This window comes from Perca flavescens, chromosome 11 (genome assembly GCF_004354835.1).
Source record: "Perca flavescens isolate YP-PL-M2 chromosome 11, PFLA_1.0, whole genome shotgun sequence".
NCBI classification, from domain to species: Eukaryota; Metazoa; Chordata; class Actinopteri; order Perciformes; family Percidae; genus Perca; species Perca flavescens.
Window position 1 is genome coordinate 37,023,279 of NC_041341.1, and position 25,420 is coordinate 37,048,698.

Here is a 25,420-nt window from a genome sequence, read left to right on the forward strand (position 1 = left end):
GCCCACGTCACTCTATGCCCCCAGTTTGTAACGGTTGATGTTAGAATGGATGGTGAGGAGGGTATGGTTGGTACCTTTCGCATCTGAACCAATACCAGTATCGATACAGGTACCTCAAATTCGGTTCCGGTACCCAACGGTACTTTTTTCGGTACTTTCCCTCTGTCTGTTAAAAAAAAATTTCAGTTGTAAAAATAATTCCAAACCTATTTATCCTATTTACTTAGAACATTCTGTTATTTATTCAGAATATTTTACACTGACAGAAATTAAATAAAAATAAAACCCCTCCCTCTCTCCTCCCAAACCCGTCTCCACAACCTGTTAAATTGAATAATTATTAAACTTGTATTTGTATATTATTCTTTTTTAGCCTTATTTTCATCATGACCGTTTTTAATTGCTCTTTAATGTTTCATGTAAAGCACTGTGAATTGCCTTGTTGCTGAAAGGTGTTGTAGAAATAAAGTTGCATTGCCTTGCAACCTCAGCCTGTCAGTCAGTCCCCAGGGCACAGAAACCACCGTTGTGCCTGTTTGTCTCACAGGAAGTGTAACGTCAACAGCACCATGACCGCTTTCGCCATTAATATCATATCGCAGCAAGCGCTGTCTGCGTGAAGTTTTGAAAAACTGTAACCACACTTGAAATCACTTTATCGGCATTGCTGTGACTCACTGTGACTTCAACAAAAATGCAGAGACGACGTAGTTTGGTCCGTCCGCACCTCTGCGCTCGTGTGTGTGTGTGTGTGTGTGTGTGTGTCGGACCTCTGCTCTCTGTCAACATGCAGAGAGGACAGGCTTGCAATTACGCACTCTCAGGTACCAAAATTTGGCACCGTTTGATTTTACATGAACCAATACTCTGTAGTACTGACGTGATTCGGTTGGTACCGGTAAAAGTACCGGGTTTGGTACCCAACCCTACAGGAGGGACGGGCAAAGGCATGACCCGCTTCTGATTAGGTGGTACTCGTTGGTTAGGTTTAAGCATGGGGAGTGAGATTGGTTAAAGTTTAGGGTAAGAATATCAGTGTAAGCCAATCAGAGGCCGAGTAAGGTGGGTCGTGCCTTCACCCGTCCCTCGGGACCATCCATTCTAGTATCAACCTTTCTTTTTTTTACGATTATTTTTTTGGGCTTTTCCGCCTTAAATTGACAGGACAGCTAGGTGAGAAAGGGGAGAGAGACGGGGAAGACATGCAGGAAATCATCACAGGTCAGATTTAAACCCTGGACCTCTGCATCGAGGCATAAACCTCCAAGTATATGTGCGCCTGCTCTACCCACTGATCCAACCCGGCCATAGTATCAACCATTTTTAATATAAAGGCTTTCTGTCAGGATGGCCCTGATGACATCACTATGACATCATCAGGGTGAATGTTTCACACTCCTCAAATCATCTACTGATTGAATAGTCTTAGTTTTAGATATTAGTGATTTATACTGAAAATAATATGTCACTCACTGACTCTGACATTGAAATCAATCTTCCATGAGTAACTTTCTTTTCACATGAACATAAATTGTGCTTTCAGCTTCATGAGGCCCTCATCTCTGTAATCCCAGCTCAGTCGCCTACTTCTCTGTTTCAGGTTGCATGGGGACCAGGGACATAGAGAGCTCAGGCTTTAATCAGAACCTGCATGCTTTAGCTACATTTTCAACTACTTGATTGTATCGCTGTCATCGCCATTTCCATTCTCCTTTTCATTTTCTTTAACCCCCCCCCCGAAGCAGCTTTTAACTTTTTGATCAAATACCTCAATGGGGAATTAGATTCTTTTATTTGACATTTGCATGTTTTGACAAAGGTATACTATATGAGTAGTTTAGAGCAAATTAACACACAATTCAGTCCAGATGCAGAGGCAAGACATACTGTGAGTGTAAGTCAATGGGAATCCATATGAGTCAGTTCCTTTTTACTTGTTCCATATGAACAGTGGAAGCTGTGAAGGCAGACATAACCCTCACGTTTAAGTCCCCATTGAAATCTTTAGAGAAGTAATTTCCCCTGTCATTAATGGTTCAGTCACCAAATTAAAGTCTCTTGTATGACAGGTAGATCTTTTGTCATCACTAACAGCCTTGCTTAGCTTTGATGGAGCCTATTAAACACTATGAATAACCTAAGGACAGTCCATATTCTTTCTATAATCCTTATGGTCTATACCATGTGTCAATGCCCCAATTTACTAACAATCACAAATTAAGATTTGCCCGAAGAAGCTAATTTGGTTCTATTGTGGCACAGAAATCTATTGAATTTAAAAGTTGAATTGCGGCATTAGAAATATGTGCTGTAGAAAGAGAATGTAACGCCATTCAATCAGAGACCTTTCTGTCAAAGACTGAACCATTATAACAAATGGTTATACAGTTGGCAGGAAAGTCTGTGCTCTCAAAGAATCCAAACAGAAAAGAGGAATTCTGCTCTCATCCAAAAATGCATTATATTTCATAAGATATATATAAAATTAGCCTAGTTCCAGTAGAGTCGCTCAAGGTAAACTGGGCAGATTCCCAGTAAGAGTATGAGACTGATGTGCCTGTGTAAATGTTGAACAGAGAACTGTACACACACCAAACTGGACAAGAGACCAAAGTTATATCACAATAATCCATAACTTGGTTTAATAGATAGCTAATAGAATCACATGTTAAACTGACATTAATAGTGCTAAATTGCTTGGAGATGCATGATAAATAACTAGTTAAATTTATATTTTCTGTTTAATTTCTCTTCTTGTTTGTTACATTTTGTCGTTCATGTTTCACTTATTACTCCATCACAACGTAATGTATGTATTGAAACAGGTTAATTATTATCCAGCTCCAAGCAAACCCCTCTTGAACAAAAGTTACATTACAAAAGTGCAGAGTGACTTCCTCATGATTGAGAGCCCTTCCCGACCATATCTACGATAGTGTTTGTCAGTTAAAGGATATTCCCCTGCAGGCTTACTCCGAGGTGACTCAACTCTCTCAGTGTCACACAAGGGAAACGGCGTGTTGGCTAATTTTATCACACAATGCATGCTGTTTGTCAGTGTGGCTCAAGTGACAAATTATTCCTTATCTTGAGGCCTGTTGTTTGTTTGTTGCTGAGTAATGTCCTGGCCACTCGCTCTTGTCTCTGGAGCCTACAGGGGCTTCAGCTGGCCCGCTGTCAACTGTCAGGAATCACATTCACGTTACTCTCATGTGTGCACGGGTACACACCTGAGCTTACACAATGGAACATACACAGAATTTTACAGCCTGTACCCACTCCTAACTCGTAAAATACTGACGCTTTGTCTGTGGCTCTCAGTGTCAGATAAAGACACAAAAAGCATCCTTCAGCATCTGTATGGAATGCACCGGGCAGAGCAGCAGCTCGACCACGGCGCTGAAGATGACGTAGTATTAACAGCGACAACGGTAGCGAGTAATATGAAAGACCGAACATCTGTGTAAGGAGGTTGGTTAGGGGAGTGGTTGGGACAAACAACACAGGACTTACACCGAGGAGACGAGGATTTGTGTCCTGTTCCTGTCCCGGAAACATACATTTTGTAACACCACCCACGATCTTTTCCTAAACCCAACTGCCCCGCTCTTGTGCTGCATGTCAGTTAAATGTACTGTACGTGTTGACGCCAAAGGGCTAGACGCGAGTGCCGAGAGCATCACCAAGCGCGTCTAAAGCGCGATAAAGGAGACTTTTTGAGTCAATAACAAACACCAAAGGCCCCTGACCAAGCGTTTTTTACGCAATGGGAGTGAGAATGTGTTGGATTTCAAGTACAGCTCTGCAGAAAAAACTGGTACACAAATTCAGGTGTCATTTACCCCGTAGGTGAACTGTTCTCTGTGTTTGCCATTTCCTCTCTGACTTAAGTTTTCCACCACTTAGCTTGATGGCCTTTCCATTTTGCCTGCACACAACCTAATGAAGACAGACATGTAGACTAACAGAGCAAGCTCCTTTTCTCTTTCAATGTCACAAATCTTGCTCCTTTATAAACGCTTGGACCCCATTGCCAGTGAGGGACTGATGAAAGCGACATGTGTTACTCATAGGGCCCCGTGTTTATTTGACTTCCATACTTGCATTAAGGCCAAGTAAACATATAAACTGCCCTCTAGGCCGGAGAGATGCAGGCGTTCGCCGCTCGGATCCCTTTCGCAGAGCCACCCTTGCTGCCAGAGGTAGCTGCAGGGAGGAGACTGAGATCTCCCAATGAATGAACCACTGATTAATGTCATTCAGCACTGATATAATACAGGGTGAAGATTTTCTGCAGTTTTATATACCAGAATAACAAGCCTCTGCGTCTGGAAAATAAACTACACACGTAAAGGGTAACTTCGTTTTTTTCCAACCATATTTTACCATGTTTTTTATGTGTAAGTGACTGATGGGAACAACGATCTTTGAAATTGGTCCAGTATTAAGCAACAAGCTGCATTGTTACGTTAATGGGAAATCGCACACCTTTTTGTTTAACATGAAACAGCCCCGAAACCGCCAATCCAAACACACTTCATTCAAAGTCAACAAAAAACGTCTAGTTTCGTCTTTCCACTGTTCCAAAATAAAAATAAAAAAAAACTTAATTCACCCATTTACATGTGGAAATATGCTGGCTCTATACACGCTAAAAGTAGTGATTATTTACATGGAGTCTGGTGGGTTTGGTGATGGGGATTTCAGGGCTGTTTCTGATTAAATATTAAGGATCTCACTCTTTAACTAAAAGGTCTATCTCTGTAGGGATCCTTTCCATAATGTTGTCAGACACTTAGAATAATAATCTAAGCCTGTCAGCGGCATAAACAACCCTTTTAGTGGACTAAGATTGAAGATGCTCATTTGCCCTTTAGGGTTACATTGGAGCCTGGTTTGTGGCTGCATTCTCGCTCAATACTGGACCAATTTCAATGATTTTTTACATTAGTCACTTGGACACCAATGCATAGGGAAATGGGCACTATGTTTAAAAAAAATTACCCTTAAACAGAATACGTCATCATAACAAATCAAGCCAAGAAGAACGTTATTTTTCCTCTCAGCCCGAGGGCCCGTTAGTAATTCAGACACCCCACGGCAGAGAAACATTTAAATCACATGTTTTGTGACCCGGCAGATCCCAGAGGTTGTGGCCCTAATAATTCATGCCATTGTTGACCCCATGCCCCCTTCTTCTTCCTATTTCCTTTTCCTCTTCACTTATCACTGTATCAACCGACTCTCTTTACTTCTTTCCTTCACTCTAGCCTGAAGCCAGGCACTCTTGTTTATTGTTTTTCTATCTGGACCACAAGAGACGGGAAGGGAAACTGATGCTGTTTCAATTGAACCAATAACCAGTATCACTTCCCGTAAACTTTACTTCATGTCACTAACCCTACACAGCTCTAACTCCACGTCACTCACCAGTCGTGAAAAGTGAAAAAAATCTGCTGTTTTGTCCCCCTTTCTCTGCACCTTTTCAGACCACTGGGCATTCCATGCTGAACTGTGGGACTACTTCCTTTCACTGAGTCTGTATAAAACAACCAGGATGCTTCAATAAAGAGCCTCATGTCAAAGAGCTACAGGGAGAAGGGGGTGCTGAAGGGGAAATGTCCCTCCGCAGTTTTTCATCAGACTGGAGACCCAAGGCAGTGTTGTTAAAATGCCATAAAAAGAAGTTGGTTCATGAATCAATCTTCTGTCGTCACTGTGATAGGTTGATTTATTAGATGTATTTATTTAGCACAAGTTAAAAAAATAAAAATTAAGTAAAAAAGACCCAGCAAACCCAGAAAACCCTCAAGGGGCTTGGCATGTTGGTTTCCCTAAAATAAGTCAACGATGGGTAGTATATAGAAAACAAAAAAATTAAAAACATATAGTCTATGAAAAGGGGACAGAAGAAAGGAACAAGTGAATGAGGGGAAGAAATAAAAAGTGAAGAAAGAGAGACAAGGAAAAGAACAAAAACAAGAAACATGTTAGGCTATTGATACTAGGGGTGGGGGAAAAAATCGATACAGCATAGTATCGCGATATTTCTCGTGGCAATACTGTATCGATACACAGGCGCCAAGTATCGATCTTTTATTATTTAAATTGCACATCAGAATTTAACTTTTTGGTAGTATAATAATAATAAAATCAATTGCTTATTCAGTCCACCAGATGGCGCTGTTTGTTTTCTGGTGAGGTCAGCGGGGTGACTGTCAGCGTGCAGGAGGATGTAGATAAAATAAACATGGCAGCGTCAGAGAAAGAAATCAGAAATGCACCATCTGCGTTTAAATCAAGTGTTTGGACTTTTTTCGGATTTTTTAACAAGGAGGGGACAACTGAGATGGACATGAGACATGGGATTTGCAAGGAGTGTCGTATGCAAATAAAATACTCAGGGAATACCACAAACATGAGGGCTCATCTCACACGCCACCATCCAGAGTTAGCGTTAGCCGAGGACGGTAAAGCTAATGCTAAACCAGCTCCGCCGAAAAACCAACCAACACTGGACACACTTAGCTTGACAAAGCTACCTCCCAATTCAGAGCGAGCTAAGAAAATAACTCAAGCCATCGCCTACTTCATGTGCAAAGACCTGCGTCCATACAACGTTGTGGAAAATGAAGGATTTTGTCACTTGCTAAAAACACCGAACCAAGGTACGTGACTCCGTCGCGCCCGTTTTTGTACTCATTTTAATTGTAAAAATACCTGTAGTAGCACAGCAGTGCATACCTGTTGGTATTACAGTCTAGTCCACCTTAATTAAAAATGCAAACAGGTCAGTTTGCCAGGTGTATACAACATTTATAACATATTCATTAAAGTGCTGGTTAGTTAGTTAGCTTGACAGTCACATTTTACAGCAATAAAATTAATGTGAGATGAACAAACAGATGTTGACAAAGTTTTCCTTTGGGGACATAATAATGAAGTTGGGAAAAAAGGTAATAAATTGCAATATATTGCAGAATATCACAATATGTTTAAAATCGCAATAATATCGTATCGTGACCTAAGTATCGTGATAATATCGTATCGTGGTACCTCTGGTGATTCCCACCCCTAATTGATACAGTGAAATAATTTTGATACAACAGATGGAAAACACGGCAGCAAGCATGCCATAGTTTAGGCCTACTGCTCACGACACCAGGAATATAGGTTAGGCTGAAGACTCAGAATATTGTCCCGTTAGCATCCAAGCTGAGCTAACAAGCTAATGAGTTGTCTAAATGACTGTTAGCAAGATCGCTAGCTTGGAAAGCTTTATTTCCACTCTTTAATAACTTCTGAGCAGCAGCAAAGGGCACAGTCTGACATTGGATTGCAGGTTTTTCATGTATGTTATATCAAGGTATTTCTCAGTATTGTATGGTATTCCTCATACTGATCAATTTTCTAATATAGATTTTATTCCAAGACTGTCTTGGATGCCATTCTACATTCCTTAAAACAATGGCCGGTTTTAGATCATTCCTAGTTTTGACAATTGTTCTGAAACTGACGGTGTATTTGACGACAGATGACTCCATAAACAGTCAATTCAAGACACCGTTAGAAACAATATATTATGTTTCTGTTTTAGCAGATAATCCTATGCAGAGACGTGTACAGAGAGCAAGCCAAAAACACATTGCTGTTTTAGAAATAGAGGCTTTCGGCTTTGGGAATGGTCATTCTAACTAAGAGGCCTTTTGAAAACATTAAATATCCCATACAACAACCACTATCGACTGAATCTTTTCCTGGTAAGACGTGGACCCTAAAATGAAGGGTCACTTTACAAAAAGAGAAAGAGCAGAGCAGCACTGTCAGACCGGGGGGCGGGGGGGGGGGGTCACCTGAGACCCAATCCAGTTGGTTGAAGGCCCTCTGACCAGCTGTTTCTTGTTAGGACTTTAAAACAAATTCCCAGAGTGAGATGGTTTCCACGCTCAATCCTGCCCTGCAGAGGCCAGACAAGAAGGGGCTTAATAAGACCCCGCTGCTGCTGCTGCTGCTGCTGTGTGTGTGTGTGTGTATGTACACTTCTACTTCACTACATCATATTGTACTTTTCACTCCTATGTGTGTGTGTGTGTGTGTGTGTGTGTGTGTGAGTGCGTGCACTGTCTTAGCATTTTATCTTATCGTGATAGCTGACCTGAGAGATGCTCTGCCCTGTGTTATGAACGCCACCAACTGTCAAGAGTTTTGATTTTTTTCCAAATCTATTTCCTGCTTTTGAAAATATCAACCCTTAAGTGAGCTTCAGTAACACTCACAGGATGTTTACAGCCATTTAGTGAGAGTCGACCTTCCATTCAACTGTTGCCGAATATAAACAAATGTAAGTAAGCCTTATCTCAGATGGTACAAATGGACCGTACCAAATGTTTTCAACAGTTTATTCTCACCTGCCAGCTGACCTTTATAAAAGACTAAGAACGGGTCAGCGTTGTAATGCAAACACACATGAAGAGAAAGTAGAAGGATGTCCTCTGTGTCCTACAGTTAAGTCTGAAATGGGCCACATGTTTGCAGAGCTGTTGTAAACTTAGCTGCTATTAATGTCACCATGAAAATAATGGATATCGGTCGTTTATTTAATAAAACCTCCATGCTGATGGGTTTTACACATTTTTAGGGACAGGAATTATTTTAAACATGAATTATTTCTCCATCAAGAACAATTTATGTCTGGCCTTTTTAAGCCTAATGGTGCGTGTACACAGTGGCGTTTTTTAATTTAGTTTTAATTTATCTTCGATGACCACTGGCAAGCAAGGAATACAGGCAACATCCATCCTCCTAAAACCGCGATGGCTGCACCAGATTGGACGAACGAACCAACATTGCGGCTCGTTTGGAAACTTTCTCTTATTTTCTGAACATAATTCACCGAAATATGTTTCTGAAAACATTTTATGCGAGAAATAGGCTATGCAGTTGAAGAATCTGTCTTAATTTAAGATCAACCATGGTTATTTTAAAAGATTTTCGTGAGTTTTCGAAAGGCTGCGAGTTGACCTGGATGCCTCTGATTTGCATAAAGTATCCTGGATTCAACTTTATGCACATGAGGAGTGGGCAACGCCAAGCTTCTTAAAAGTCACCGCAACGCTACCAGAATGTATTACTGCTTACATAGACAGCGAATGGGAAGTGTGGAAATGTGCTTACCACGTGGACATGTCCCATTAATCCATCTATGTCTTATGTTCACAGGGATAGGAAATATTGTGTATAAGGCTGCATTCACACCCAAAAAAAAAAGCGATCTGGTGATTTTTTTTCGCAGGGTTGTGCGGCGTTGGGAGTGCCACTGAAATGGCTAATTTGTGTGACGTCCTGTTGTGTTCTTTAACGCCCCAAGGTAGCACAAATAGACTTAATATTTCACAGTCACTGTTTTCTGTTAGATTGTTCATAGATATCGAGGTTTCTGACCACACTTGAAGGCAGCTTTATTTCGCGGAGAAAGAGAGTAAGAAAAGAGACGAGCAAAACAAATCGACTGTGCTTTGTTGCAGGAAACAGTCAGCTATTAGACAAACTCCGGGCAGTTCAGTGCTTGGGTTTAGATTTTTACCCTCATAGTGTTTCAAAACGTTCTTGTGCAGCCATAAAGCAGTGATGTTTCCTGTACAGGATTCTCACACCGCCTCAAACCATAGCTCAAAACACACCGACAAGGCTGATCGCCGGTTACGTGATTGGTAGTCTATATCACTTCTGGGATGCTCCAGGGCCACCCGAAATTACGCCGCATGTCCGTCCCCTTCCTCTTTCTTTGTGTTGGCATTCTAAACTCCGGTGGATTTGTGAGGACTATGGTTAACTGCTCCTCAGATCTCTGCAGGGTAAATCCAGACAGCTAGCTAGACTATCTGTAAAATCGGAGTTTTCTGTTGCACGACTTAAACTTTTAAACGTACACATGTTCCACCAAAACAAGTTCCTTCCCAATCCTTTGATTGTGATTGGTTTAAAGAAATGCCAATAAACCAGAGCATGTTTTTCTACCATCCCAAAATGCTCTTCCGCAGAGCTGTGGAGGAAGGTCTGGCAATGCGAGACTACATGATTTGCCACTTCAGCGTGACGTGAGGTTGTTTCTTCAAAAGTTGAGTCGGTCTCAACTTTTCACGGCAGGGCCGCTGCGTTTTTTTTGCGTCCCCACCCTGCGGCAGAAACCCCCTCCGCGGCCTAAACACACTACCATTCAGAATGAACGGGACGACCTGTAGTTTTTCTACACCGTCTGATCGCCGACGCAGGCCGTGTGAACGCAGCATCATCCTGTAAGACCACAGACACACTTAGCAGACTCAGTGGCAGTTTGATGGAGGCCAGGCCAGGTTCATCCATCCAGGAGATACTCCCCAGCCCTCCCGCCTGAGCCTGGAGACCAGTCTCCCCGGGGGGGGGCCCTCACCTCATTCTGACCCCCAGCTGAGACAGCTTTAGATTGATGTGTGCACTGCCTCCCTCTCCCACACATTGTGTGCTGTTTTGGGTATTTCCTCTGCCTTTCCCCTTCTTTCCTTTAGAGAAAAAAAGCCTTGTTTACAAGTCACGGTGGGGGAGTGCTGAGCCTGTGCTGAGAATGCCGTCATAGGGCGATGAGGACGCTCTTTGTGTGAACTGGCAGCGTCTCCGTCAGCTGTGTCTCAGAGGTTAAAGGGCTCGCAGAAGACAGAGGAAAGCAATGAGTTCCCGCCGTTTGAAGTGACTTGGCTTGATCGGTGCGTTCACACTTGCCAGAAACTGGCAAGCAAATGCTGTTCGAAACCCGAGAGAGTGAGATCAGTGATAAAGTCACACATGAACTGATACTGCAGTGTTGTTTTGATGATTGAGACTAGCAGTAAACACATAATAGTGACTAGAACTCAGCATTTCATGTATCACTCAGTGTGGAGTAGAGCTGCAGCGATAATCAACTAATCGATTAGTCGATTGAGGGAAGTAATCGGCAACTATTTTGTTAATCGATTAATTGTTAATTCTAAGGAAAATGCCCTTTTCCGCCTCTCAAATATGGAGATTTCCTGCGTTTCTCCAATTTATATCACATTAAACTGAATATCTTTGGTGTTTACACTGACACAACGAGACATTTAAAGACATCACCTTGGACTTTGAGAAAAGGGAATGGACATTTTTCACAATTATTTGACATTTTCAACAACTAATCCATTCATCGAGACGATGACGGACACTCTCCAACTGGGACTAAAGTTTTATTTAATTTTTCTTTGCATCCTCCTGAACTGAAATTACCACCACCGCAAATAACAATAAACCCACTGCATTAATTACTTGATCAGCCCTAAACCTGTGCTCTAAAGGGGCCAGGTGATAAATCAAAAGTCTGCACGGGAAGCGGATTACCCTGACACCTCATCAGTCTTTACAGAGAGGCCCACTACAAGTAGAGCCAAGCTACCTGTATGCTAACATCACACATGAAGGCTACACCCAGGCCCGCTAAACGCCTAACACTCCGGCCGCGTGATGCATGGCCATCGTTAGGGAATGATCCCCAAGTGCTGCTGCTGCTGCTGCTGCTGCTGCTGCTGCTGCTGCTGGACACCACTGATTACTCCACCACTTCCAAAATGGAAACCTTGAAACACCAATTTTTGTGTGTTTTTCTTTGACTATGGATCTCAGTGGGCTGAGAATCGTAGAATTTTATGTACCACAGATTTAAAACAGATTTTATTCTTCAGCCATGGTGAAATGCATTGTTAGGGACACTTAGCTTGAAAAAAAACTGAACTTAGGGCTTAGTTGATGTTTTCATAAAGGTCTTAAAGATAATTCATAATGTCTTAAAAAGTCTTAAATTTGAATTGGTGAAACCTGCAGAAACTAAAGAAAACCTCCATGCTGATGGGCATAAACATTTTTGGGACAGGAATTATTTTAAACATGAGTACTTTTTTTGTAGGTGCAAGCGTCTTACAAAAGCAAGAGCCTCGTCTAGCCATGCTACTTCCCTTGGAACCTATGTTACTCTGAATGGATGTTAGAACCGGCCGCTAATGGCAGCCCGGGTGAGATAAGGTCTTGGTAGCATTCACTCTTTAGAACAATTAGGAGAGGTGGTGCAGCACCTTGTAGGTCAGGTGATGGATCATACTGGTGGTGGGTTTGTGGGGTTGACGCTGAGACTGAGGCGTGATTGGCTGAGGCCGGTGTGCAGATTTGACAGAGACAGATCGCAGAGGAGAGAGGCCAGCTGGGTCTGAGTGGGATCTGTAAACAGGGCGGGACAGGATCCGCGGCAGCTACACTGCGAGGTGATACAACACATCTGGGGGATCAGGGCGTCATGGCAACGGGATATCAACACAGGTACAAGGCCCTACATAATGAACTACTGTTTTTTGGTCTCACACTCGCTCACAGCAAATCAGAAAACAATAAATGCAGACCTCACCACAAAAAGGCCTGCATATCACTTGGGTTTTTTATATAAGCAATTAATCAAATGTGTAGGGCTGCAACTAATGATTATTTTCATTGTTGATTAATCTGTGGATTATTTTCTCAATTAATGGATCAGTTGTTTGGTCTCTAAAATGTCAGAAAATGGTGAAAAATGTGGATCAGTGTTTCCCAAAGCCCAAATTGACGTCCTCAAATGTCAAAATAGTTGCAGATTGATTTAATAGTTGAAAACAAATGGATTAATCAATTAATCTGGCAGCTTTACAAATGTACATTGAAAGGTGTCCTTGTAGTGCCAAACCCAGCTCTAAGATTTCCCTCAGCTCTAGAAAGCATTTTAACGTTTTAACATTGTTTTGGTTTAACTACTCACAACTTCACTGGTTTGGTCCAGTTGCTCTCTCATCAACCTTGTTTCTTTAATATGTTTTTCACACACAAAAAATAACTACCTGCTCAGCAGCAGACAGACAAAGTTAGCAACCACTTTGTGAACGTAGTGGAGCATTAAGCAGCTAAAGAATTTTCTCAAGAGTTGGTGGAGACCAAAACATGTCTACAAGGAGAGTGAATATTACACTTTTTTTCATTAAGACGCCAGAAACACAACTCCAAATGAATGTTAGTGTTGATCCATGTCTGTTGGAAGCGTATATAGGCAAGTGTTTGCTAAAGGCATTATTACATCAAATGTGTGGTCTTCAGCAAGTAGCCAAAAAACGGATTTCTGCTGTTTTGATACTAGCGCTGATACTGTACCTGAGTTTTGGTACCTTACTTAATACATATATGCTCTTGTCAGAAACTGATTTCATTCATTTTATCCAAACCCATCTAGCTGTAATGGAACAAAACAGTCACAATTGCTAATCATAGCATGCATTTGATGTCAGTTTTGAATACTATGTAATATGGACACATTTTGGTCTGTACTATAAGTGTTGAGGTTCAATACCCAGCCCTAGTCACAAGACAACACTGACTAATGGACGTTTACAAGCTTCAAGCAGTGTGCTCTCTTTACAGTGCCGACTCCAAGCCTCTGAAACACAACTGTTAGTCTTCCCAGGGAGAGAGTGTTTGATGTGTACATCATAACATACACAAGTTCACAGGGACTAATGAATTTCCGCTCAAACCATCTCGTGTCATAACAGAGATCATTGGCCTAATCCACTTACCTTCTGCCCAAAATCCCCCTATCAATAAAAAAGGTATCATTTTACCCTCCCCGAGGGCTGTTAAAAGTAAAGAGCCACTCTGTTAAGACTTCCTTTCATGGATGGCAGTGGTTCCGTGCTCTCCTGTAAGCCTCTAATCCCTCTGTCGCCATCACTCGCCCATGTACTGCCCTAGAGGAAGCGACGTCTTGCAAACTAAACCTGCAGGTTTCATGTTGTGTCTGTAGTGCAGGATTCCGAGATTAGGCTAAACATACACTTTTTATTAACCTGGTGCATTTGCTGTAGTGTGTGTGTGTGTGTGTGTGTGTGTGTGTGTGTGTGTGTGTGTGTGTGTGTGTGTGTGTGTGTGTGTTTAAGAAAGTTAAACCTAAAAGTAACACATTTGTGTTTGTCTCAGTCACTGTTAATGGTTGCTTACTGAGAGTGAACTGCAGAATAAATCAGTATCTGTGTGTAATTGTGTGTGTGTGTGTGTGTGTGTGTGTGTGTGTGCCTGTGCGTGCGTGCGTGCGTGCGTGCGTGCGTGTGTGTGTTTGCATGCACATGAGCACTTGTGTATAGCCGTTGGCACGATGCTATGTTGTTAGGACCCAGGCCAACTTTTGCTGCTGGAATTTCCTGTCTGAATTGAGCACCCCCACCTCTCCTACACTCTCTACTCTTTCTCTCTCTCTCTCTCTCTCTCTCTCTCTCTCTCTCTCTCTGTGCTTCCCTCTCCCTGTCTCTCTCTCACTGCCCCTTTCTCTCAAAGCACAACAAAGGCTTTTTTCCCCTCAAAATTATTCCTGGCCTGGCCTGGCCTCTCAGGGCGTTATTATTATCGTTGAGTACTTCCTCGAAGACATGAGCCCACTCCGCTCTCCACTTTAGCATGGTCCTGATCTGGGGCTTCATTTGGACATAATGAGAGAGTGCTTTTCCTTCTTTTGTCTCTGAGTCATGAGACTCGAAGGGGGCCTTTGTTAACATCGAACACCTGGCTTTGTCTTTAGTGAGAGATCAAACCTGGGCTTTAAGATGCAAACTAAAAAGGGGAAGAAGTGGCAGGATGTTTGGCACGTCTGGAGCCTCATTATGGGGGCTACGGGGCAAAGACTTGTTCAGTCTTAAAACATGTTATGAGAGATCGGAGAAGATAGTGGCTAAAACAACGACCACCAGTTAACGGTTCCTGTGGGCTAGATTTGATTTATGATACAAGATTATACCAGCACAAAAGCCCCTCAGTGCACTGTGCATGGTGCACTTAACTGCATTTTGAGCCCTTGCCATGTTTTATAAAATTAGCACTAGGGCTGTCCTCAATTAGTTGACTAACACTGATACGATTTTGTCGACTTGATCGATTTGTTGATTAAATCGACAGTTCTTTAAAACTGACCACAAAGAATTGTGCAAAAGCATCACTTTAAATCCTGTTTTTACCACACGTGCTTATGTTTCAGAGAAATAAGTAATTCAGAATGAAAAAAAGACTAGAAAATGACTAATGAGTCAACTAAGACCAAAACGACCGATTGGTCGACCAATCGACTAAGCGTGGGCAGCCCTAAATATCCCCTTTAGTAATATTTTATATGATTACCTTTCTAAGTTAATGACCTTTAATGACCCGAAAGTGAAGCACCATTGTTAAGATGTTAAACATTTTGTAAGCAGTTGTTCAGATCTGAAATAGCACTGCCTCCAAAAGGGCTACATCAGTGAGGGTGTGTGGTTTCAGGTACCAGAGAGACGATTGTAAATGTTTCAGGAAGTCCAGTTTGAGCAGTAGATGCATGACTTTGGAGACTTATTAGATGCCAAAACACTGCACAGTGGTTCACTACAGATAGGATTTTTCAATTCATCAATGAATCAGAACCAAATTTAATGAGTAAGTAACACTTACAAGGAACTTGCCTTGGTGGTTGGTGCATACATACACATTAAAGAGAAATAAACAGGGCGCCTGGCTAGCTCACCTTGTAGAGCATGCACCAGTCTATGGCGCCAATATATAGAGGCTCGGTCCTTGACGCAGCGGCCACAGATTCAGTTAATAATAATAAAATAAAAGAATCTTAAAGAAAAGAAATAAACAAAACATGTTAGACACAATAACCTAAATAAATGCAGTACCAGTCATGCTTTCTCATTCGCTTGAATGGGATAGCGTGTGTCCAAACGTTTGACTGGTACTGTGTGAACAATATAAGTGTTAACAATAAGAGAACAAGGTTGTAAACCTATCACTGTGATCATTTGATCCTCCCTCTCAATGTTGTGGTAAAAGTTGATAAAAAAAAAGGTTGTGCTAATTTTGGGCTTAACAGTCGTCAGCACAGCTCTGGATCTACAGTATGAGGCCCAGGGTGGAGTAACCCTGCATGCCAACACGCCCAAAGGGGACAGACGGCCCAGCCAGCATATGAAGAAACTGAGGAACTGTGAATGGTGCCAGCCATGTACCTGTCTGTAGCTGTCCCTGCAGTCCAGGAAACAATACATCTGTCTGGGTGATGGAAGGGCCTGTTCAGCACTTATCGCCCCCACTTTCAGCAGCCCCAAGCTGGGAGCGGGCAGGTGAGGAATCCAATCTGTGGGGCTTGTGGTTGGTGCTGGTTATTTTAGTGTGTTTGTGCATGTGTTTCACTAATGGACTGGACTTTTTTTCTACGGCGATTCCGAGCCCCTAAAACAAAGACATTTGGAAACACTGTTGCCCCCGTTTTGGTTTGAAAACAAACTGAGACCTTTGGAAACGAGGACACACGTCAGTCGGTCTTATTGGTAAGGTAGCTTACATACCTTTCAGTTCCACCTCGTCCTCGCTCCAAGCTAATAAATCCCTGCTCTTACTATACTCCATTGTTGTTTTTTTCTCTAAAGTATTTTTCTGTATTTTCAACTTATACATCTATACGCACAGTAACGTCAGACAATCAGCTTCCTGTTTACACCGGCATGCACATGCCCAGTGTATGCGAATGTCATGTGATGTGCGTTGTCAGATGTGTTAATATGGACAGAGATTAGTTCTGCTACTGGAGCTAAAACTCTTGTGTGGATCGTTTTTGTCTCAAAACGCACCGTAGTAGTGTAGATGTAGCCTAAATATGTGATATTAGGCAGGTGTCTGGACGGCCATACAGTAATATAAACTACCCCAGCTGAAAAAAGATTGAAGGGCGCTACCTGTTGAAAACTTTACCAGAAGAAAATACATCCCAACACAAGTGCAATGCAAAGTAATGAATTAAAGAAAAAAAGAATAGGGTCCTGCAGTTTGACGGTTTAATTGATCAACTTTCCAATACGTCAAAGAAGCTACTGTGCTGGCCTGACTTCCAGCACAACCTTGCTGTCTTTGTCTTAGTCTACTCTCCTTGTCCCCCCCATCCACCATAGATGTGCCAGGCAGCACAAGCAGGGGGCACCTCTCAGACAAAGCCCCAACTTCTGGCTCCACTTGTGAAACAAAGCTCAAACTCCTTTTCCCAGCTCTCACTCCCTCTCACTCATTTACTGGGTGCCTCTTTTGGCTTTGTAACACACAAGTTAACTCGGAATTGGCCGCCTGTCTCACACACAAAAGCAAGGGAGGGTCACTGGCCGAGATCCAGCGGCATAGATCTTGATAGAAACACAGAGCCCGTGGCCTTCTGCGCTCAAAGACGAGAGGAGACAAGGAACGAGGGGCACCGTGCCGATTTTTACAACTCACTTTGGCTTCACAGGCAAGTTTCACTCTTGCCTGTCATGTAATTTCTAAAGCAGAAAGTCCTGCACAAATGGCATGTTTTATAGATATGAAGCTCAGCGCAAATTATTTCAGGAAGACGTCATTACCACAATCACAACTCATTCTTAAATCAAATCAGCTGTTCAAGAAGTGACGTGTCAGTTAAACCAATTAGACTCAGCCACGAGATTCAAGGGCCGATCACAGCCTTACAACTCTGCTTTAAATCTGTTCTCTTCTTGTGCTGTCAGCTGTCGTTTCAGGCAAAGCGCTCGACCCTCCTCCTCCTCCCCTGCCTCCTCCGGTAGTTGTGTTTCTCCGGCTGACCGCTCCGTTACCTCTTCGGTCCGGTCTCTGGTCTCTTCCCCCGCCGCCACCAGTATCTGGCCTCCATCGGGGGGTTATGTTCCTATTCCCTACCCCTTTAAGAAGATTATTTCGATGGAGTCCAATCTCCAAAAGACTTTGTTCATTCAATATCATACAGTTGTACAATAAATATCTTTGCATATCTGCAAACGACGTCTCTCCTGATTGAAATAACTCCTCTGTTAATTAGAGCAGCAACGATTAGTCCACTAATCACCAATAATAATCAACAACTATTTTGATATTATTTGGAATCATTAAATTTCCCATGCAAAAATGGCAGTTTTCAGCATCTCAAATACTGTATAGTCATTTCCTGCTCTTTTCTGTTTTATATCATATTGAACTAAATATCTTTGGGTTTTGGACTGACAAAGCAAGACATTTAAAGACATCACTGGGATGGGCATTTTTCTCTATTTTCTGACATTTTATATTTTATTTGATTTATCGAATAATCGAGAAAAATAATGGGCAGATTAATCAATAATGAAATTAATTGTTTGTTGCAGCTTAGTCTCACTTTGCCAGACCATCCACACGCTGCGGAGCGGAGGAGGGTCTGGCTAGTCCACACAGCATTCCAGGATGGAAGAAAAACGTGCTCTGGTTTATTGGCATTTCTTTAAACCAGTCACAATCATCTTGGGGTTAGGGTTAGGACGGAGTCACTCTAAAATAGTTGTGCGAGAGAAAACTCAGATTGGACAGGTAGTTTAGCTAGCTGTCTGGATTTACCCTGCAGAGATCTGAGGAGCACTTAAACATAGTCCTCAGAAATCCACCAGAGTTTAGAACAGCAACACAAAGGAAGCGGACATCTGCGAAAATAAATGCACCCAGCAGAATTTCCTGCAGCACCGGAGCAATCCCGTTAGTGGAACGTCAAGGATATAGACTAGTTGCAGCCCTACTGGCAATACTAATCATGTACTATAAGCTGAACTTTAAAAATCAGGTTTTCAGGACAGTTTTGACTACTTTGGCACAACTTTGATAATTTGCTTCACAAAAACAGGAATTAACCAAATTTTGGTATAATTCTAAATGTCAGTGTTTTTGAAGGGAAAACAGTCATTGTAGGGTAATGCTTGTTCTTAAACAAATTCCACAGCAGTCAAATGGTTCCCAACCCAGGGCTGCCCTCAGGGAAACTCTGCTCTAGCAGTCTGTGTGTAGTCCCATCAGAGTTAACTAAGAACAAGACGCTCCAACGGCAGGATGATTGCCTTAATCACAATAACAAAAGGCTCAATAAGGGTAAAGAAACAGTAATGTCTGTCTTTTGTGATTGGCATCCCCTAAAAACAACATTAAGCGTTGTGTCATGGCCCAAAGGCACAGGGTCCTGTTACACCTTGTCTTCACAGCGCTGTCTGTAGCACGTAAGGAACCCTGAGGCAAAATGACAGATTTGAAAAGAGAAGTGATTATATTGACAAAAACTGGGCTTTTAATGCACAATTCCATGTATCCAAAAATCATTAAAACAGCAAGCAGATGAAGAAATACTTTAATCAATGACAGAGAACCAGGCATTTATTTTTTTAAGATTTATTTATTTGATTAGGACTGTGCACATTAATCAACATTTCTGTAAATGCGCCAGTGTTAGCCAGACGGTTCATTTTCAACGGTAGTCCTAGTTACCTTGCATGTTTTGCTATGTTTTGTTTTTTATCTGTATTCGACAGGGGCAGTGCATATTAAAGGTGCTGTAGGTAGGATTGTGAAGATCCAGGACTTAGCCAAAAATTTGAACATCGACAACTTCTCAGTCCCTCCCCCCTTCCTGCTAAGCCCAAAACTGTCTCCTAAGCCCCTCCCCCCACAAGGGAGAATGAATGTGTGTGCATGAGCAGTGATTGACATGCAGTTAGACACCAACCCCTGGCCCTGATTGGTGCATCTGCACAGGGAGAGGTGGATTTTTGCAAATCGCACTACAGGCTGTAGGTGGTGCCAGAGGAGCCAGATTTATTTTTACCTGCTTCATGTAGTTCTACTCGAACATAGGGTCAGTTTCACCAAATATGACAGAAAGTTAGTTTTATAAGTCTTACCTACTGCACCTTTAATAAACATATCTGTAAATGTGCCAGAATTAGCAAAAAATCTAGTTTTCATCTGCAGTCCCTGGCAAGATGTTAAAATAGGCTCCCTATAAAGCAATGATAGGTATCCTAACATGAGCATAACATTACATACAAATATATATAAATACATGTGCACTAGATAAAATCACATTACATTCTTGTCTTTATGGTGGGGGAAACTGGAGCACCCGGAGAAAACCCACGCAAACACAGGGAGAAAATGCAAACTCCACATCGAAAGGCCCTGCCCGGACCGGGGATCAAACTCTGCAGTGCCAACTTGCTGTGAGGCAGAAGTGCTAACCACTGAGCCACGTGCTGCCCATTTGGACAGAACTTATATTACAGAGGTCTTTAGATCTAATTTCTCTTTTGTCCAGTAATATCAACTCAAAACGTCCTCCATATTTACCTGCTGTCTTGATAAAATCAGTATAATGTACACTCTACACAACAAATACTCATACTCGCCCCTGCTGTTCTGAACACATATTGTCAACAGTATTAAAAAAAAGAATTCACGGACTAATTCCAGTCACTTCCACGTTTCTGTTTTTCCCCCCAATCTGTTAAAATACCACCATTGAAACACAGCCCTTTCTGCATAGATGTTTCACATTAAAAGCCCTCCAGTGTGCATTTTAATGGATCCCTCTCCTGGCAGACTTTATGTGAAAAGTTTGCAGGAAGTGTTAGGTTTTATTGACAGTAGCTTAACAGTGATCAAGTAAAAAAAAAGTGGAATTGATCAAAATCATAATGAATGAAGCTGGTATTTCTGTAACAAAGTATGGCATGACAGATGTACTGACTGATTTAGGGCTGTAGAAAAAATTTACATTTTGCTGAATGTCTATTAATTCTGGCCGCTCCTTTGGACTTAATCGTCCTCAATATGTTTGCTCGTGGGACATTGGCATCACATTGGTGTCCCCTGTCAGCCAGTCCCAGTGGTCCTCTCAGGTAGAGATAATGATCTGCGCTCACTGAGCTCTGACCTTTAACCCCGGTGGTCTCTGCTCCCAGGGCATCCCAGCTTTACTGGACCGTACAGCCCAAGAATCCTAATGGCAACCAGGGATCAACCCAAGGGAGCGGCAGTGCACTATGCTCTCTGTCTCTGTCCCTCCATAGTGCACACCCACCCACCCACCCACACACACACACACACACACACACACACACACTCACACATTGGTATAAGAAGTATTCAGATCCTTTACTTAAGTAAAAATACTTAAAAAGTAAAAGTCCTGCATTGAAAATTGTAGTAAATATATGTAAGTATCATCAGGAAAATGTACTTAAAGTATTAAAAGTAAAAGTACTCAATGCAGAAAAATCCTCACATTTTAGAAATTGTAAAGGATCCAAACAGTTGTGTGTTTAATGGTCTAATCATTTCAGCCTTTTGTTATATTGTTGGGTAGTTTCATTTATTATAAAACATCATATTTTATAAACTACGTATGTTTTGTGTTTAACTATCAACTAAAGCTTTCAGATTAATGTAGTGGAAAAAAAAGTACAATATCTCTCTGAAGCTACTTTCTTCCTTCCTATCTTTCAGTCAATGTGATCCGCATGCGGGTAGGCTCTCTTTCCTGGCACCGCATACACGCGCACACACACACAACTGAATGTGTGCTCATGGGTTCGAAGTTATCCAGCATAGCTGTTTTCGGTTTATTTTCCTGCATCAAACGTGAAACTTTACCATGAAACTGGAGAGAATTAGTAGGCTTTTGTCTGTGATTAGAGCTCTCCTCCTCCTTCAATCAAGACAATAATGTCTCCTACTCAGCCGCTCTAATCACAGTAATTAATGAAGATCGGCTGTGTTGTTCTAATGAGACTTCCCTCGAGCCATCAGACCATTTATGGCAGGAAACGGTGGATTTGTGCATTCTTTGTCTGACACATAAAAACACATTCATTGTTGTGTAAACCCTGCTTTGGTCTCATTGGATGGAGAGGGCCTCTAATGAACATACAGTTCTCGGGGCAAAAGGTTTCAATTACTGGTGGATTACAGGAACAGTAAAATGGTACAGTTGCATCTCATGCTGCGCTGCAGGCATTAGTCAGGAACTGTAGTTCAGCCTTAATGTTAGTTTGTCTTGTACCTTGTTTCAGAAAACGCTCATCATTCACTGTTTTTGTTGATTTGTATTTGAGACCTTTTTTCTCTCTTCTGTGCACTTACAGGGGCCCACCACCTCTTCCCCACCTTCCACACGCCCATCCCAATCGACATGAGACACCACGAGGGGCGGTACCATTATGAGCCACACCCACTCCACGCCATGCATGGGTAAGTCTCATTAGATGACACAAATAATCATGGTGACATTCACAGTATATCTTCCCTAACAAACCAAACCCAACTGTGCAACCAAACATTATTCAAATCCACCAAAGTTAATTTTTAAAGTTAATTTAAAATTCTAGTGGATATTCCAAAGTTTAGATAGATCATTAAAAACGTAGTTTATTTCACTAATTAGACATGTTAACACAACCTAACGAAACATAAGCTTAATGGTGGGGTGTGTCAGTGTCGAAGACATCAGTCGTGTTAGCAGCGTGTGGACGGGGGAATGTATGGCATGATGTGTGTTGTATGGGGCAGCAAACCAAACAAAGGACAAAATGTTGAGCTGGATGCAGTAGGCCCAGCTGAGAGAGAATGAGACTCCCAGGAGGGCAGTCCTTTATGTAAGCCACGCCCAGATGGCCAGGTACAGACGACCCTCCCAGCTCCACCTACCCGCCCACTCCCAGTACCTACAGAACAAAGGAGCAGAAACATGACAGGCAGGCAGAGTGGCAGGGGTCGTCACAACAACGATTTTAGGTTAATGAAAAAAAAAAAAGCTTTAACCAAGCAAATTCATATCATAGCAGTGAGCCACGTTTAAAAGTTTGGAATATCAATGACTCCATCAGTAAAATGAACACATCGTATGAGTCATTCATACTGGTCTGTGACTGCATTTGACCAAATAATTCCAACCAACAAAGGAGTCATAAGTCTCTTGCATTGCCAGCCCTATCTCCACAGCAGTGTGGAATATGGTCTGGCTACAACCACACATACAGTACATTGAAGGATAGGAGAAATAAACGGGAGGTTAATAATGTCTGAAAAGCAAAAGGTGGCTCAATGTGACAGGTCAGTTGTCACTTTTAATTGCTTTCTCTCTCTCTGAGAATTGCGCTACTACTCCTTCCTATTTGTCAGCACCAGAGCTGGGAATAAACTGCTCTTCTTTCTGAGCTTCATTGACGGAGACAAGTTCAAATACATCAAAGCCAGACAAGAAGCACGGAGCGAGAGGGAGACCGAGATGAAGAGAGACAAGCCACATTAGCACTCCTACAATTTCATGTGCTGGGACTTGTAGTAGTCTCTAGATCAGCTCTGCTGAGAGTTAGACAGTGTTGGAAGAAGTACATAGATATTTTTTATATAATAGTAAAATCCTTGTGAAGAACTTTATTATTTGCTGTATAAATCTCACTCAGTCACACATTTATGTATCTCATTTCTAAAACATGAACTCCCAGCATATTGTTGAGGATAAATAGGCTTGCAGTCCAGCCCTGTGCTTGGATTTTAAACTTGTTTTCTAACCTGACCTACAAAGAAACACTAATTTATTTTCCGACTTTATTACCATAAAAGTCTGGCCTTCCCTAACGTTGCCGGGCCTTCTTATGCTTATCTAAAATATTGGAATCCAGGAAGGGAACCTGGGAGTAAGATCAATAGAGGTTTTGTGAGAACTGTGCGCTTACATTTAAATTCAGCAAGATCAGGTGATACACAGCGCAGGCAGAGCTATTCATCACCTGCAAAGCGAGGGGAAAGGAGGGGGAACAACCCGCTTTTTGTTTTGATTAATGTGACGGGACTCTGACAGAGTGCTCCTACTAATTCATCAAGACCTTGATCTAGCTGTCTTTTCTCCAGCATGCGCCAAACTCACCTAATTAAGGCGGGTTGTCGCGGCGAAATGGAGCAGGGTGTCGGTGCAGGGGCACTCGGTGGCGGCGTTCTGTCAGTGGCTGCATGCTGGGTGTCAGGGTTGTACTTCCTGCCTGAAGGATGACGCTTACTCCGTATGGAGCGCCCTTCGTCACTGTTACATGGAACATAATGAAGGCTGCAGGTCACCATGCCACTGTCATAATGCAGCGCCTGCTGTGCTCACTGCTTTGCTACCTGTTCTGCTCCCTGGCTGACAGTGCGAGGGAATAGACTATGGCTATCCTGTGACTCAGTAGGCCAATGAACATACTCCCTGTGTACAGGAGCTTTGTACCCAAGTGCAACCTCTGTTACAGCTCTTTTCCGTGCTATCTTTGATGTTTCTTATCAATAGATTTTGTTTAATTATTCCGAAATACAAAGAGGTTTGTTTGGCATTAGTGGTGTTTAAAGAGTATCTACCAATTTAGCATCACAGGTCTGTATACCAATACCACGTCATTTATGACTGACGGTCAAAGAAGATGATAAAAGAAAGTTCTATGGACTTAATTCTCTGTAAGTATTTGTGTATGTTTTACAAAGGGTTTAACCTGAGCCAGGCCATACAACAATGATCACGATATCGGTCTGACTATGACTACCAAATACCTGTGAAACTGTGAAGTGCAGGTTTTCTCTCTTTTTTCACTGCGAGTCCACACTGTTAGAAAACAGCACAATTCTGCAGCAGTTTTCCAGTCTGTAAATTAAAATGACACGACTATAAAGCAACTTTTGACTTTAGGCATCTGTTATTTTCCTCAAACTGCTATCCACCATCTTGTTGAGAAAACCTCTTAGGGCCCTATTTTAATGATCTGAAACGCAAGTATCAAACGTGAAACACAAGTAGCTTTGTGGGCGGATCTCGGACAACAACAAGCGCGCCTGCTCTTAAAGGGAATGTGAGATGACGCTCTGATGGGTTTATTGCACGTTACGCCCAAACCACACCTAGCTACTTCAGACCAACCCATTTTAGATTTGCGTCGGGCGCAAGAGTCATTTATCCCGCCGGTATAATAGCAACAGCGCCCGACGCAAATCTAAAATGGGTTGGTGGTGAAGTAGCTAGGTGTGGTTTGGGCGTAACGTGCAATAAACCAATCAGAGCGTCATCTCACATTCCCTTTAAGAGCAGGCGTGCTTTTTCCATGGCGGATTGCTTTTATGACGGCTATTAGCACCAGCGGGAGCTGTCCGGGATGCGGCAAAGTAATAAATGCCCGTCTTGGCCGGGTGGCGATGTTGCTGTGGCCTCTCGGGCGCATCTACAGTCTGGAGAGGATTGCTGCAGCCATGGAGCATGGGCCTCTAAACGCACCACCTGCACCTGTTGTGCCCCTTCGTCCTCCCCCCACTCCATCTCCATCCACCCGCTCCATCAGGAGCACATTGCCACACCAGATTCCGCCGGAGTGTCCAATCCCGCCGTAGTTCAACACCACGTCTCTTTAAGTCCTCTAATATTTCCTCATTGATGTCATCAACACATCCATGATTCATGGAAATGTTGTGTAAAACACAACAAGCCACAAAGAATGCTGGGACTTTTTGA

At 42.4% G+C, this 25,420-nt stretch overlaps 1 protein-coding gene across 1 annotated transcript in view; it reads left to right on the plus strand.

The window, feature by feature from the left end:
• The window catches only part of gli2a (GLI family zinc finger 2a), a 106,427-nt gene that overhangs the window by 40,066 nt on the left and 40,941 nt on the right, over positions 1–25,420 (plus strand). The window contains exon 3 of the mRNA XM_028591864.1: positions 22,035–22,140. Coding sequence (XP_028447665.1) covers positions 22,035–22,140 — 106 coding nt within the window. The remainder of the gene's footprint in view (positions 1–22,034; positions 22,141–25,420) is intronic.